The sequence below is a fragment of the Pogoniulus pusillus genome, chromosome 15 (genome assembly GCF_015220805.1).
Source record: "Pogoniulus pusillus isolate bPogPus1 chromosome 15, bPogPus1.pri, whole genome shotgun sequence".
NCBI classification, from domain to species: domain Eukaryota; kingdom Metazoa; phylum Chordata; class Aves; order Piciformes; family Lybiidae; genus Pogoniulus; species Pogoniulus pusillus.
In genome coordinates this window covers 23861229-23878819 of record NC_087278.1, presented here as the reverse complement: position 1 = coordinate 23878819, position 17591 = coordinate 23861229, and the positions used below count along the sequence as shown (strand labels likewise).

Below are 17591 nucleotides of genomic sequence, written 5' to 3'. Positions count from 1 at the left end.
CTCCTCTTAGATAACACTGGAATATCTTGTTTATTTAGATAACACTGGAATGGCTTACACTGTTCCTTGTAAATCCTGTTAGTCATTTTTCTCTATGTGATTATATGACTACCTGTTCTGTTTCTATGTTCTCAGTATCTGTTACAATATGCTATGCTATCTCCTATTTCCTCATATCAATCTGAAAAGTGACCTTATCACAGTATCATCAAGGTTGGAAGAGACCTCATAGATCATCAAGTCCAACCCTTTACCACAGAGCTCAAGGCTAGACCATGGCACCAAGTGCCATGTCCAGTCTTGCCTTGAACAGCTCCAGGGACAGTGACTCAACCACCTCCCTGGGCAGCCCATTCCAGTATCCAATGACTCTCTCAGTCAAGAACTTTCTCCTAACCTCGAGCAACCTCCCCCTGGCCACAACCACCCCTCAGGTAGTTGTAGACAGCAATGAGGTCACCCCTGAGCCTCCTCTTCTCCAGGCTAAACAATCCCAGCTCCCTCAGCCTCTCCTTGTAGGGCTTGTGCTCAAGGCCTCTCACCAACCTCGTCACCCTTCTCTGGACACGCTCAAGCATCAAAATGTCCTTTCTAAACCGGGGGGCTCAGAACTGAATACAATACTCAAGGTGTGGTCTAACCAGTGCAGAGTCCAGGGGCAGAATGACCTCCCTGCTCCTGCTGACCACACTGTTCCTGATGCAGGCCAGGATGCCACTGGCTCTCTTGGCCACCTGGGCACACTGCTGGCTCATGTTCAGGCGGGTATCAACCAGCACCCCCATGTCCTTTTCTGTTTGGCTGCTCTCCAGCCATTCTGACCCCAGTTTGTATCTCTGCATGGGGTTGTTGTGGCCAAAGTGCAGCACCCTGCACTTGGAGCTATTGAATGCCATCCCCTTGGACTCTGCCCGTCTCTCCAGGCGGTCAAGGTCCCGCTGCAGAGCCCTTCTGCCCTCCAGCCCAGTCACATCTGCCCCCAGCTTGGTGTATATTCTCTGGTTGCTTCTCATGCTTAGCTCTCAACTGTTAGCTATTTTATCATTTTATAGAAATACATTAGGGCTTTTCTGTTGTTTTTGGATGAGTAGGTAAACATAGCAATCTTAAAAATTGAATGATAAAAGAATTAGCAGAATAACATGAGAATTTTATTATTCATCAGATAGTCAGCAGAATTGTTAGTTGCTGATTTGTCCTTTTATACCTTATATGCATTCTGGGAAAACAGTTCATGCAACTTAATGTTGACAGAGTAGGTGTCCACAGGATGTGTCAATGGTGTGCTCTTCCACCTAGCAATTTTAAGTTCAATGGTGCTGTTCATAATGCATTCTGAGTAACTTACTGGAAAGGAAAATAAGTTTAAATCAAAAAAATAAGGTCTGATTATTTTTAAATTTTCTTTTAGAATTTTGGGATTTGACTGAAAAAAAAAAAATAGAAAAGATGGACTGGAATGTAAGACCACTCCAGAATGCTGTTGCGAAGAACCCCCAAAGTCAAGATGGATGTTACTCTCATTTGCTTTCTAATGCACATACTTTTCCTGAGAGAAATTCCTATTCCTCTGCTAATGCATGCACTTATCCTGGGAATAACCAAACGATGTATGTGCCAACTAGCAATACTGCCTTCAGTCTTGTAAATGTTGGAGGATTCAAAACTTCAGATCAGGCCTTACCAGGAACATCTGTATCTGGTAATGATTATGATGTTTTTATCTCAAAGCACTCAGCCGATCGACCTCGACAGTCCTATGTACCAATAGCTCCAAAACCTCCCAAATGGACATCACATTTGCAAGCAGAGATAACTCAGACTTCTTGGCCAGCATCTAATGCCTACATGTATTCTCATAGAAATTTACCTCCGTTGTCTTCTCAAAGCAGCACTGGAAGTAACGTGAGGAGCGTACATCAAGATCCTCAGTATGCTACCACCAATGGTTACGCTGGGTGGCCGCAAATACCACAGCCTAATTCAATGAGAACTACATCATTATATCAAAGTACCATTCATTCCCAGAGTACTTCTGCATCTCTTGGTATGTCTGGGCAACTTGTCCAAAACCAGACATATCATCCTAATGCTCAGTTTCAAGTTTTACACTCACTGAATCAAAATACTGAAGCAAATGTACAGCGGGCACAATATCAGCCAAGCCCAGTGGGATCAGAAGCTCCTAGTGGATGTTCGGCACCATCTCTGTTGCCTGCCAACTGTGATTCCAGAGCTGCAGCACAGTCTTCAATAGAGGTATCACATGCAGTTCAAAGTGTGCCTAGTAGATACACTTTTAGCCAACAGAGGTACTCATCAGATCAAAAAAATGTGTCTGGTTTTAATAGTGTTCAGCAACAATTTCAGAAACAACTGTCTGGAGGAGTCGGTCAATCAGTTGGGACTGTCTGTAAATCAAGTGGAAGTGTGACTGCAAGTCATCCTCTTAGTGAAATGTCAGTGCCATCTCCTGACATTTACAAAGAACTGTATAGTATTCTAAACAAAATGGAAACTCTTTCTTCAGTGGCTGCTTCAAAGCAACTGAGTGATCCTGCTTCAGGTCAAGAAAGTTTGAAGACCGAGTCTGTTAATTCTCAAATTTCTTCAGCGGGAGTAGAAGGCAGAACAAATGCAGGAGACAGACTAGCTTGGGAATCTCAAAAGCTGCTTGCTATGAAAAAAAGAAGCTTCCTGCTTGAAAAGATGGATCATTTTAGAAGAAGACTCTTAGCAGCTTCAGAATATGATGAAGGTACTCTCCCCGCTCCTCCAAGTTACCAAGATACTGTCTCTCATCATCTGTGTGCACCCAACCAAAATGTACTAGCTTCATCTGAAACAGTGAGGATAGGTAGTCCAAAAAGTAATTCTTTATCTGAAGAAAGAAGGGACAAAAACGTAGTCACTGTTGACAACAGAAGATTAGAGGTGACTCAAAGTAACCATTGGGGGGAGCAGGGAAGCCTTTCATCAACCGCTGCTCCTGTTCCCTCTCAGAGCAAACGCCCTGCTCCATTAAAGAATCCTGAGAGCACTCCTGTCTCAGCACAAAGGGGTGCAGATGCCGTGGCCTCCTCTGAAACTGTGACATCCTTGAATAATGCTTCATCTTTTAGTCAAGTGAGTAGCTCTATTAAAACTGCGTCAAAGAATGTGCCATCATACCCTGAGAACTCATCCTTTCTTCAGTTTGTACTGAGCAGCACGAATATATTGAAAGAGAAGACAGCTGGTGCTACCGCTGATAAAATACTGACCAATCTCTTGTGTAATGAAAAAACACTTGTAGACACATCTGCTTCAGATGGAAACTTACTAAAGGACACTAACAAGAAAAACACAGGAAGTTTGAAAGGTGAGCAGGCATTTGTGGTTCACACAAACGGTCCTGTATCAGAAACAACCGGTTCTGGTGAAGCTGAATTTCAGAGTAATGTAGCTCAGAAAAAAAAGACGCTTACTGAAAATACATCTTTTAAACAGAACAGTCATAGTGTGGAAGAGGTAACTGTATGCCTGGGCTTGTGGAAAAAGGGTCCTTCAGAAGCTGCAAAGGTCCAAAAAAGCCAATCAAACGAAAGCCCCGCAGCAAATCGGGTTTCACTTTATAACCAAAACACAAAAAATAGAGAACAAAATGTTGGTTTGGTTAATAGAAATACAGATGAAGCAGTTTTGCCTGTAGCAGCTGCTTCTGCAGGACAAAAACTCGATACATTGGGTTGTAATTTGATAAAAAGTATTGAACTTCAGGTTGCAGTTGTCTCTCCTTTAGTACTTGCTAAAAAGAGAACGTGGAGCGAGCAGGCGGACAAATGCCCAACATCTGCAGCTAAAACCTATCCAGTAATTGACTTGGAGAGCACATGTAGCTTGCAAGAAGAGGGGGAAAATGATGTAAGTGTGGTAAATGCTGATAAAGAAACAGTAGAAATTGTTGACTTGTCACCTAGTGATTGTGTTCTAGTAGAGAAAGAGGACTCAGATCTGCAGCAGACCAAGTTAGCTGATGGAAACACGTTGCAGAAAAACAGCGTGAGCGCAAATGATTCACGTGATGAAAACCGAAAGAAACGTAGTCAACCTGCACAAGATACCAGTGAAAATCTGCAGCAGGGATTACAAAACAAGCCTTCTCTTCCTGAATTTGGCCCAAATTTTTCTAGTCAAATCTTTCAAGAAGGTGTAAGAGGCAATAAAGACAAACAAGCTTTGTTAGAGACAGAAGATACATCCACAGTTGTGAATGCAGAACAGATGCTTTGTATTTCTAGTGTGTGTTCTCTTGTTGAAGGTGATAGGTTTTATAATCCACAAATAGCAAGTATCTTCAGGTCAGATTCTGAGACACAGGCATTAAATGGTAGCTCATCAGAAGAAAATGCATCTGAACCAAGGCAAAAGAAACAACGGCTGGACTTGTATAAAAATAAGCTGAGTAATAACACTCCCCAAAGAGAGACCTTGTTGCAAAAGATGCTGGGAGAATCATCAAGCTGCACTAGTAAAGCACGTACGAATTGGAATGGTACCACAATCAGTCACTTGGAGAAAGAAAACAGTGGTAGTCTTACTGAAAAGGTTTCTGCCACAGAAGAGAAAATATTACCCAATTTATCTATCAAGCATCCTGAAAATGACCTGGAAATTCCTGCTAGTGTGAACCAGCAGTCGGCTCAAAATTCACCAGATTCATCAATCAGTGTGACTGCTGAAACAGACTTGTCAACTGTTCCAAGAGATATTAGTAAACAAAACGATGTGCTCAGTAAACAAAGTGACATGCCCAGTAAAAATAGCACAGAAAAAGAGGTAATCTTTTGTGATGCAGAACCTCTAAAATGTCTAAACAATCAGTTGTCTGAACTGATGCATTGGTTTCCATATGGCATTGAAAGTGCTAATTTGCGACCAAAAGAACCAGTACGGAACAATTCTGTGACTGGCTGGGTAGAGACTCAACCTCAGAAGGAGACTCAAACTTGTGATAAAAATACTCCTTTGAAGGACCCAGTAGATGAGATCAAAATCAAAGTGTTAAGCTCTGATCAGATACAAGAACTGTTTCCTGAACACAACCGGTGTTCCTCTGATGACAGCAGGAGAACAGCAAGTCAACAGTCAGAAAAGGTGTCAGCTGAGGAGGAAAACGCTGAAGGCAGTGTTCATCCTGGTCAGAGTCTGTGTGAGAGTGAAAAAAAAACACCAAAAACTCCCAACCCCATAAAAGAGGAAAAGGATCATTCTTCAGTGAGTTTATCTGTACCATGTAAAATACCACAGGACCCCTGTAAACTTGGAATATCCGATTCAGAAAAAAATGATGATCAGCTTTCAAAAGCTGAACATACTAGCTGTACAGAGAGCCAGTTGAACGACAGTAAATCTGATGATCTAGTGAAAAACGAATGTGCAGTTGAAAAACTTCACGTTTCTGAAAGGGTCCCAAACAGCATTAGCACAAATGAAGAAGATATTTCTAAATGTACCTCTGTAATGTGTGAAAATGCTGAGCTAAAGGCGAGTAATGAATGCAAAGAGCATGTAACACAACAGGAAAGAATTGGGCCACCTAATTCCTCTGAAAACCAGGATGCTGATGAATCTAAAAGCAGCAACTTGAAGGAAGAACTACAGATCAGTGGAGGAAATCCATTGTTAGACAAAGAACTTTGTTCTGACAAAAAGGAAGAGGAAGTTTTCAAACCAGAGTTGTTTGCAAAAGATGAAACCAAACCAGATTTGGCCATGAAATCCGAGCCAGACATCCATGAATGTACGAAGTCAGAAACTGTTGAAATTAAGCATGCTGAAGTTGATCAAGGACAAAAAATTAACACTTGTGAAAAGTACTCAGGTGAAGGACAAGACTGTAGGAAGCAAAAGGAGATACTTGATCAAGATGTAGAAATTAACATCAGAAGTAATGCCAACTTAACAGAGGTAAACCATAAAAACTCTAATAGTTATGGTACTGATGCTATAAACTTCCCAAATTGTAGCACTGTAGACTTTAAGTCAAGGAACCCCAAATATTTGCATCATAAATCTGTGAAAGTTCATCCTTCACAAGAACAGTCATACAAACGGAAGAGGAACGGAAATGTGATTGGCAAGAGAGACCCTAAGAAAATAAAGGTGGAAGAAGCAAGACTGAAACATCTGGAAGCAAAAAATTCCAAGCATTTTTCACACCCTTGCATGATAAATACTGACAAAGCTAAAAAGCTGAACAGAGAAAAAGGCTGCAAAAGGAAGAGTTCATTAGCAGATCGCTCTCTGCTTAAACTGCATAAAAAAGGGCCTCAATCTTCTACCGTCTCTAAAAGCTACTTCTCTAGCAAAGACAAATGTCTTGATATTCAAAACCAAGACAACTGCTCTGAGAAAATGTTTCCTGATAAAAACCTGCTATACTTAAATAGAAGAAACAACAGATTAAAATTGCATGTTCAAAAGGAACCAAAAATACAGTACCTGAACAGAGTTGCATTTAAACGCACATCCCAGGAACGCATATATCTGACAAAACTAGAGACATCACCTGTCAGACATGTCCGGCATGCAAAGCCCAGAGCATCCAAGAACAACACAGAGGCAAAACGAGACACTTCTGTCTCAGAAGTTAAAGCACACAGACTGGATGTGCTAGAATTCAAGCTGTGTCCAGAGATACTGTTCAGAAATCCAGCTGCTGATGAAGAAATCTCAGCTGCAAATAATTCCGTGGAAAGAGAGAAAACTGTTGTGGCAGGTATGATGCTATCTTGATTACTAAATTGTAAGTACATCCATTTACAAATGTACTCCCCTGAAAAATTGTGTTACACAAAAACAGTGAAAACTTGAGATGCTAGAAGCTGAAGTTTAAAGTAGCTTGGCTAACTTCCTGACAAGGCTGTAGCTGTGTACCAAGCTGAGAAAGAGCATGGGACATTTTCATAGAATCAGCCAGGTTGGAAGAGACCTCCAAGATCATCCAGTCCAACCTAGCACCCAGCCCTAGCCAGTCAACTAGACCGTGGCACTAAGTGCCTCATCCAGGCTTTTCTTGAACACCTGCAGGGACGGTGACTTCCACCACCTCCCTGGGCAGCCCATTCCAATGCCAATCACTCTGTCTGTGAAGAACTTCCTCCTGACATCCAGCCTGTACTTCCCCCAGCACGACTAGAGACTGTGTCCCTTTGTTCTATTAGTGGTTGCCTGGGAGAAGAGACCAACCCCCACCTGGCTACAGCGTCCCTTTAGGTAGTTGTAGACAGCAATGAGGTCACCCCTGAGCCTCTGTTTTGTTATTTCTCCCTTTAGGCTTTAGCTAGTATGGTTAGAGTAATTTAGAGCACTGCAGTTCCAAGTAACTTTAGAAGAAGACTGATTTACTTGTAGGCGGTTGCTTGGCTTGTTTGCAGAAAAGCAGATTCCCTTGTCGTAGATGGCAAAGGTAATCTGATTTGTATTCAGTATTCACCTGGTTCTGTATAGATCTGAGTGGATAGACAGTGCAGAGAGATCTTTTTCAGCATTAAGAGCTTGGACCTGCACACAGTTTCTGTAACGTTTGCCATCTTTGCTTTAAGCTGCCGTTTTTTAACTTCCTCTTCTAACCTGTCCTCAATCTTTCAACATTTTACATGGTACTTTTTGAAGCATATTTGTGTCAGAGCTATATTTGATTGTAAATTAAACCAAATCTTAAACTCTATGTACCGGCCCTTGCAGTAGTTTCCACATCTGAAAGAAATTTCCTTTAGCATGTGCTAGTTTATGTTTAAACTTAATGCTGAATAGACACCAAAACTTGTGATACAGAAATCTCAAACGTGAACATTTTCTTTTTAGGTGTCAAGAGTAAAAAAGAAGATTGGTTAAAATGTGATGCAGTGAAGCAAAAAAAGCTGGAAGGAATCTTTACAGGTGAAATGACTTTTGATGTAGTATGAATGAAATACTCTTTGCTTGGTTTTAAGTGTCCCTTTTACAGTAGCAAAGACTAATAAAATATTTCAACTTATTCTTTAGTAGCTTTGCTGCTAAAAGGTATGCTCTAGAGTAGACATAGAGGTTTCAAAGGCTTGTGGAGATTTTTATTGCCATAAGAGTATATTATGGAGACTGGAATTTTCTGCATGTGTGTGTCGTTGAGTCAAAAGTACCACTGGTTCAATTAGTTTTAAACTGTAGGTAAAGACCAAGCTGTCTCTTGCCTACCTTAAAATGTAGGAAGTTACAGAAGATGTAGTGTGAGACTGTGCAAACAGAAAGTGATTTAAAAAACACTGTATTATGGCTTTCATCTTAAGTTGGCACTGCCTGCACATTCACTCATGCTCACACGTACTGGAAGTGGCTGTGGCAGTCATCTGGACAGGATTACACGAGTGACACACAGAGGAAAACTGGTGCTGCTGTTACATACTTCCTTAGTTCTCTTGATTGGCAAATTATTTTTTGGATGGCCTCTTTGTACCTCTTAGGAGTCAACAGTTGTGGCAGTGGCATCTTCTACCTCAAGATTTGGTTGTTCCATCCTTTGTAAATCTTGAGTGGGATTGCTTCTTGCTGTCTCTTGGCTTTAGGTTTCTTTCTAGTTACAGCCTTTCCCCTTTGGTCTAACAGAACACAAAATGATGCATTCAGCAGACTGTAACATTATTGTTGTCCTCCTCTTAGCAGAGTGAAAATTCGCTGACAAACTATCTGTGTTGTAGTCTTCATGCAAGCAAGACATTTTGCAACATTGACATCTTTTATCGCTGTTGAATGTGTCCTTGGCATTGGTATCTGCCATTCTTTCAGCCCTTGCTCTTGTTCCTTCTCTGTTTCCCACAATCATGGTTCCATTCACACACTTCCTAATATTCTTTAGGGAGATAATGGGATCATAGGATGTTAGGGGTTGGAAGGGACCCAAAGAGATCATTGAGTCCAACCCCCCTGCTGGAGCAGGACAATACTATCTAACACAGATCACAGAGGAGCACATCCAGACAGGCCTTGAAAGGCTCCAGAGAAGGACACTCCACGACCTCCCTGAGGAGCCTGTTCCAGTGCTCTGTGACCCTTATTGTGGGTACTTTTGTAGGAGCTGTTGCTTTGCAATCGATATATAAACGACTTGAACACAGCAAGTAAGATCATCGGTCAGCCCGAGGATGCTGTGTCCTTGTCGTGCAGCTGTGCAAAAGAACAAAGTAGTAAATCAGTCACGGACATACCTTAGAACAAAGGACTTGGACATCTGGAAATGTAGAGTCTGATATATGAGAACATGTACTGCTCATAAAAATACTTTTTATATCTACTAATGATTATGTTTAAACCACAAAAATGTGTAACATGGACCAATTAGAAATCGACATGTCATCTTGTGTCAGTATAAAAAGCCTTCTGATTTGTGTATTAAATGGCTTACATTTACAATCCATATTGGAGTCCTTAAGTCCATTTCCTCAACTTCAGCAGCAGTATGCGACACCTTATAGTAAAGAAGTTCCCCCTTGTGTTGAGGTGGAACCTCTTTTGCTGTAATCTCATACAAAGATACCCTAATAACCATGTAGTGCTTAAAGATACACTGAAGATTAAATTTGAGGTTAGGAAGGATGTTTGTGGCATCCTTTTTGGCAGTGGCTGGCCTTTAGTACCACATAAGCACACATAAGGAGCAGAGTTACTTGAAGACTCTTGAGCTTTTGCTTTAACCTGCTTTTCTGTCTGTCTTACAGATGAGGACTGTATTCCACTTGATACAGCTATAAAGCTTCTGGATGGAGATGGTGAGGCCCTTCACATTCCAGTGAAAGACTCAAAAGAGGTGTTTCAGACCTACCGGAAAATGTATCTGGAAAAAAAGACTCAAAAGCCTTGATAGCACTCCTATATCATAGGTTTCACTCAGTATCACTGGGGAAAAAATGCCAGCACTAAAATGCTTTTCTTCTTCCTTCATATTTCTGAATTATTGTAAATAGATGTATGTAATTTTTGTTTGGGTGTTGGCATTGTTCCCCTCTCGTATCTGTGAACGATTGAGATTGTGTTCTGTGTTTTCGCAAAACCATGCTTTGATGCTGAAAATGGCATTGTTCAGTTACTGTTTCTTTTTGCTATATTGGAATTTTTGTGGCTTTTTTGGTTTTGCTTGTTTGGTTGTTTTTTGTTGTTGTTGTTGTTTTGTTATTTCGGTTTTATGATACGGGAGTTAGCTGAATCTTGACCACAATGACCTCAAACTCCTTTAAACTGTCATAGTTGTGGTTTGTTTTCTGATTATGAAACATTTCGATTCGTGATACTTTCCATTGCTGGCAGTGGAAAAACTTTCCTACTGGAAAGGAATTGCAGTAGATTCCCAAGCATTACACCTTTATGCTGATCTCCTTGTTGTGTTTCTTAAAAGGTTTTCTATTTTTGTAGAAACTTCTTTTTTTTTTAAGAAAAGGGGTAGTGAAAACATAAAAATCTTGGGATTAGACACACAAATCAGTGGATACCATGAAGTATTTCTCCTACTACCCAATTTCCTTACATTGCTTTTCGTGGAACTTGTGAGTTTTTAATCTGAACATAATGCTGTAAACTGATAGTTGACTGAAGAGTTCTTTAGTTTTCCTCTCTCTTTGCTTTCTTCACACTAGAAAGGTGTGATTGTTGAAGTTCAAAGAGTTTGAACTAGCTCGTGTCCAGATTATGTTTCTTGCTTTTTAACTAGGCTGTAATTAGTATCTTCTGTTTATAAAGTGTTAGATAATATTTGCCTCTGTGTTCACTGTGGTGTAAGAGTTCTCTTTGTTGCTGAATATCTTCCATTCAAGTGCCTTTTCATTATTGTTTGGAATTTTGAAACGAGTAATTTTTTTTTTCCTTCACAAAGTTCATACTTGATTATACCTGTTTAAACCTTTATACTGAAAGTACAAAATGTAGATATTTCATGGAATGGTTTTTATACTAGAAATAAACTTCTGAAGGCTATGCCTTGTCTCTTGATATAGTTTGAAGGTATAAAGTTGTATTTATTGCTGCTAGTTAAATGAAACAGTTAAATAGGCATTGAAGGTATTCCTGTAGATGAAACAAACAGCATTATAAAGTTCCAAAAGGTCTTTCTTAAAAGGTTTCACAGTTGCAAGTGAGAATTGGACTTCAGTCCAAGGTTTTCCTGATGAATTCTGAACACCATGTACTTAGACTTCAGAGACTGTTTCAATATTTTTTTGCTTTTCAGCATCTTCTGTTTTTTCTTGCCCTTCCCATCTCTCACTTCGAGTTGGGAATTGCTTGTTGTGCATACTTAAAAAGTCTTTGGTGCTACTACGTTCCTGTAGGCATCTAGGATATAATTATTCAGTAGTGCATGACTATAATTTCCTAGCTTGGTTTCTATGCTGAATTAAAAACCAGCTTCTCGGGGAAAAAACGTCCTTCACTTTGGTCATGTGTATGGAGCACTGGAACAGGCTGCCCAGTGAGGTTGTGGAAAATGCTCTGCAGACTGGCAAAACCCACCTGGATGCATTCCTGTATGGACTATTGTAGGTGATCCTGCTTTGGCAGGGGACTTGGACGTGATTTTTCTAGGTCCTTTCCAACTTGTTTGGGAGATTTTTCTCATTCCCTTTTGTGATGGTTTCGGTGTTCTCCACCCCCTCACACTTTGGAAATCACCCAGGCTAGACTCACCTGACTGTAGAAATTGAATGAAGCTTATATTTACAGCTTAGCACAATATACAAGCAGATACTTACAGTATATGCAGTTACAGACAGAAATAGACAAGGTAAAAGGTAATACAGAAACACAACAGCCCTCCCAGAAACCTGAGTCCCCAGGAGGGGCTCCCAACTGCCCCTTCACCTTCCCTTTACCCCAGTCCCAAGGAAGAATGGAGGTTTGGCCAGGGGGCCGAACAAAGTGGATTAGTCAGAGAAATGGAGGGTGAGGTTAGAGAGAGACATGCAGCTCAGAGCTCCCCAGCAGGAGAAGTTGTGCCTTATCTATGTTTTGATTCTTGTTCTTATTCATCTCAGCAAGCCTATGAGGGAAGCAGACATCACCATTGTTTTCCTTTCACAGCCTGTAATCTAGTTCTTCTCACCAAAACATTCTAGCTAGCTTCAAACTAGCACACCTTTCTATGTGGTACTACTGTCTTACTAATTTAGTTTTTGGTTTTTTTAAATGATTGGATGGTCAAATATTAGTCTGAGGGGAATGTTGCCACTGGAATTTTGTAATAAAGCTGATAACACTGAGAAGGTTGTATTTTCATTGAGAGTTTAGCACCTGGATTGTACTGCCTGTATTAGGAGATATTTATTGTAGCCTTAATTGTACCCAGTACAAACAACACAGTTTCTGTCAACAATTTAATATGGGTTTTGTCCTGCATAGTGATAGATGAAGCTGAGTTAAGTGCTTGAGTGAATTCTTTACAATAGCAAGTTCTTCAGTGGTCGACTTGTAATTGTATTCTAAATATTTGGAGCAATTTGCTTACCAACTCTATGTGCCCACTAAGTGAGAATACCAGGTTTGAGTCCACGTGGATACAGTTACATCACCTTTTGCTCTTATACCAATGAGTGAGCCATATCTCTGTGACCATGTTTACATGGTGGTTTGTCTGTATTGCTTTGGTGTGGTTATGATCTTTGGAAAAGCCTGGCCACATTCTGCCTGCTTTGTTCACGTGTTGGCTTAGTTTTCATGTAAGTGTTTGCACTCTAAGTACTCTGCACTTAACACAGGCTCGAAGCCAGCTCTGTGCTGCCTGGAGATTGCTGCATGCACCTGTATACTGCATAAGAGTACTGCCAGATGCTTTTACTCAGTTGCATTTCTCCTGCTTCTTAGGTACTGACTAAGGCCATGATACTGCAGCAAGCCCTTGGCCTTGGACAGGCTAAATGCTGGCATCCACCTAGATGTGGCTGCTGTGAAAAAGAGAGTGCTATGTTGCTTGAGCCAGGCTAATATGTGAGCACAAAGAACATTCACCAGCACTGAAGGCACTCGTCAAGGATGTGATTTGTCCCCACAGTTTTGCAAGTAGCCTATACTTGAAAGGTCTTATTATGTGAACACTCCTCAGCTCATATTGCCAGCTCATGAGCCTGGGAGCTCCATTTCAGCTCAAGCCAAGGCTTCAGTCTCTGCCTGAGCAATGTTCAAGGTCTGCCTGTTTTTCAACTCTGAGTGTGGACATGGAAATTGCCTATTGATCCAAACCCTAACTCATGGGTGGTGTTTCTGCCTGGACTCAGAGTTATGTTACTGCTATGCAGCTGCCTGTCAATCATAACTATATCTAACCCTGGTTACTATCTCTAGATCTGATCCTGGTCTGCAGATTGATTTCCTTGTTTTACACTGGCCCTGTGTCATCCACTCCTTGCTTGTTTGGGCACTGGTTTGGCTCTACCATATCCGCCCTGCTTGCTTTGCTTGGGTGTTGTGGGGACAGGGTCTTGGCTAGAGAGACCTCTGTTTTGCCAGTCACAGTATCTCCCTCAGCTTCTCACTTGTGTGCTTTAGGGACCTTCTGGTCCTTGCTGGGGGCCAAAAGATACAGAACTGTAGGATGTGGGTGTGCAACATCCTATGGTGTTGGTGTCTGTTCTCTCTTCTTCACATTACCTTCTATGAAACTATGTCAGTAGGAAGAGCAACCACTTCTGTCATTCTTGCCTTTGTACTTCAAGAGAGTCACGAATGAGGCTTGTAGTAAGTATTAAAAGGTAAATCTCTATTGCCACTCATTTTCAAAGACAAAATGATGACCACCAGAACCTGACCCCTTTCTCTGGGAAGTTTGTAGAGCAAGCCTCTTTGAAGCTATGACTACCCAAGCAGAGCAAAGATGAGGTGATTTGAAACAATCAGCATGGATTTACGAAAGGTAAATCACACCTGATGTACTTGGTGCCTTTGAAATGACAGATTCTCTGGACAAAGGGGCTGCAAAAAATGTTTAACAAAGCCTTTGCTGTGGTTTCTCAATATCCTTGTAGCCAAACCAGAAATAGGTCAGTTGGATAGGTCACCCTGTGGGAATTGTATGTGCAGAATTAAGATACTTATGATCTTGAGATTCTTATGTTGGGTGGAGGTCTGTTGAGCTGGCATGCGGAATGGCTGAAGGAGGAAGCCTTTTAAGATGAGATGGTGCTGTTTCAGGTAGAACTACTGATGCAAGCAGTTTTGACACGTTTTGGAGGTCATTGTGCCCTTTGCCTGGTTATCTGCAGAAGTTGAAGTGTATGTATATGTCATCTGAATATGATAGTGAACTTAACATGCTAAACATACATCATTATGCTACTCTCCACCCAAATCATGTGACAGTGTCACTCTGGGAGGGGGAGTGGGTAGAGCTGAGATATAAAATACCAAGACAGGAGTGCCCTTTGGGGAGGAAGAGACTGAACACCGATTGGGAATAGTCAGCAGGCTCTCCTCCTTCACTCCAGACAGTGATACCTTTTTGGTAAGAACTATGCCTTCACCATACAGTGAAGAGCTGGAGGAGCTTTTGCTAACTGCTATTAGTCTTGTGTCAGCACATGCATTTATGATTATACATTCTGAACCTGTAAATACCTCTGTCACCTTAATCAATTGCCCATCTGTTCAACTTTGCAAAAGTCAAAGTCCTCAGCAGAGCTCTGAAACAGGCAGAAGTTGACTGACTTTTTGAACTTGCAAAAACTCAGTGAAAGTCCTTGTGGCTTTTAACAGGCAAGCATAGAATCCTTATTCTTAATGCAACAAACCTACATGGTGATAATTAGCAGGCCAGCTGGGCTTAGCAGCATACTGTCTTATAATCAGTGATACAAAGTCCAGCTGGCATCTGGTTACTAATGCATTCTTCAGCAATTGATACTGGACTACCATTGTTCATTGCCTCCATTGCTGAAAATCAGTGCTAAATGCTCTAAAGCAGTGCTGTCTGTTGAAGTTCAAATGAATGTAGGTCTTGTAGTCTTGTAGTGCATCTGTGTTTTCACTTAATGAACAGTAGGAAGAGAAAGATTTTTACCTTCGTGGTTATATCTCAGCATAAGGTTTAAGGTGTTGATAGAGCATAATGTCAGATTTGCCAAGGTATCTGTTCTGGGGTGAGGCTTTCTGTGGCTACATTCGTAAGTGTATTTCAGTACAGATTAGTTCATATCACTCCTTGTGTTTCTCTGTGCAGTGTTAACTAATGAGACTTGCACAGGCTGCATCAGGAGAAGTGTGGCCCGCAGGGTGAGGGAGGTGATTCTCCCCCTCTACTCAGCTCTGCTGAGACCCCACCTGGAGTACTGCATCCAGTTCTGGAGCCCCTATTCCAAGAGGAATGTGGAGATGCTGGAGCATGTCCAGAGAAGGGCCACGAGGATGCTCGGAGGGCTGAAGCAGCTCTGCTATGAAGACAGAAACTACAATCTTTGTAACAAAATAATCCTGCAGTAAATCACCACAGAAGATGGACTTCAAACTGATATGTGGAGGTACAGCTAATAAGGAATGTACTTGGTATGTTAATTGGGTCACAATGCCTTTCTTTTACATCCCATTCTTCAGAAAGAAGAATGCTTCTGGCCCCTCTGATCCCATAGGACTGGCTAGAACACAAGGGGAAGTGTCTCTCACCAGATTTATTTGGGTTTTACTGAAATTATTCATCACTAACACTACCCTAGAAAGGTTGCTGATGGCAGCAGTGGGAAAACAGCTCTTTGAGGATGTTGAATCCACGTACTTTGTTAATCTCGGTGTCTGTGTACTACTCTATCTGATTCTATGATTTAATTACATCAATTAAAAATAAAAAATCAGCTGTCTTCTGTGCTGTAGAAGTACAGAGACTGTGCTGAATCTCTGTCACTGTAGAAACAAGATGCAGATGCAGTACTGCCAGAAGCAATAGAAGGAGAATTTATTGCAGTGCTTACCTTTAAACTGAATCATACATAAGTTGCACATGGAGAGGTGCTTATTCGTGCTGGAAGACACAAGGGACTAAAAGTAACTGTGCCAACACAAAACTGAAAGATACTGTGTAGTCTGTGGTGTTCTCTCGGGGAACAAGCCACTACAGCTCAGAATTAACAAGCTCCAAAGGCAGGGGGCAGGAATGAAGACTAGGATAAAGAGTTTACCTGTGCCTACAGCCATTCTGCAGGTAAGAACAAAAAAGAATGCTCCTCTTCAACCCCAGCAGAAGATAGGTGATGGTCCACCTGGATTCATCCTCTAGGACGTTGAATTAACAACTCCAACAACACAACAAAAGAAGTGAAAAATGTTTGATAGATCTAGCAGACCTATTCCTTAGGGAGGTGGGAGTTTTCCTAATGGGATACCAACAGCTGTCAGCTGGTGGGACAAGCAGCAGTGTGCTTGACAGGAAACTCCTGCAAAACTGTCTGTAACTATACTGTGGAAGATGTTGATGTTCCTTGATGTTAGTGGTTCTTAACGTAGGAGGAAAAGACAAATGGAGGGCTACAAAGCTGATTAGGGGACCAGAGCAGCTCTCTGAAGAGGGCAGGCTCAGAGAGATGGGGCTCTTTACCCTGGAGAAGACAAAGAGGGCATCTCCTCAATGTTTATCTAAAGGACAGGGGCTGAGGGGACTGGACCAGATTCTTTTCAGTGGTGCACAGTAACAGAACAAGGGGCAGCAGGCATAAACTGGAACATGCAGGTTCCACGTGAACATAAGGAAAAACTTTACTTTGAGGGTGACAGAACACTGTAATGTGCTATCCAGAGAGGTTATGGTGTTGACTCCTGGAGATGTGTCCTTGGACAACTGATCTAGGTGTACCTGCATTAGCAGAGCATTTGGATTGGGTAATATCCAGAGGTTCCTTCCACTCCCCACCATTCTGTGATTTGCAGAATCTGTGATTGTCATGCCAGTGTTAAGAATCCTCGTGTCAGTGAGACAGCAAAGCTCATCTGTCTCCAAGTATGAGCAAATATCAACACAGTAAGATAACAGATCCATGGCACAAATATAGGTAGAGGAAAAAAACACTTTTTTCCCCCCCCTGTTCATTATCACAGCTCATTTGCTGAGGCATATTGACAAAGGGAAGACTGATTTTATCAACATGGAAGAATTACCTCAGTGGCAGTTATTCTTGACATCAGTCAGGAGATCTTGGATGTTTGTAATTTGTCAAGCTCCATAAACAAATGTCCCTTAATGTTCAGTGATGCCATACTCAGCAGATTGCTGTTATTTTAAACTGCTGAAGATAGTTCCCAGTCTCCAGTGTATTAACCTTACAGCCATTTTGCCAATATTGGAATCTCTTTGATAAATTGCTGCAACTAATTATTTGGCCATTGTCCATTCTGACAGCTGCTGAGAGGGAAATATATGCAAGGAGCAGCATTACAGCTACAAGGAGTGCCTGCAGAGAACAGCATAAAAAGTCTGAAGCCCATCTGCTCTATAGAAGCAGCAGTCTGGATACATTCATAAATGTCACATGTTAACATCAAACCTCTTAGTGTGGCTGTGCTGGCTTGGCACAGACTTGCATAAAGAGCCAAACGTGATTGTCTCTGCTACTGTC

General features: G+C 41.5%; 1 protein-coding gene across 1 annotated transcript in view; it reads left to right on the top strand.

The window, feature by feature from the left end:
- The window catches only part of RESF1 (retroelement silencing factor 1), a 32392-nt gene extending 21394 nt beyond the window's left edge, over positions 1–10998 (top strand). The window contains exons 4-6 of the mRNA XM_064155784.1: positions 1412–6760; positions 7849–7923; positions 9735–10998. Of these exons, the coding sequence (XP_064011854.1) occupies positions 1450–6760; positions 7849–7923; positions 9735–9877 (5529 nt within the window). The 5' untranslated portion in view covers positions 1412–1449 and the 3' untranslated portion in view covers positions 9878–10998. The remainder of the gene's footprint in view (positions 1–1411; positions 6761–7848; positions 7924–9734) is intronic.
- The last annotated feature ends 6593 nt before the right edge of the window (positions 10999–17591 follow it).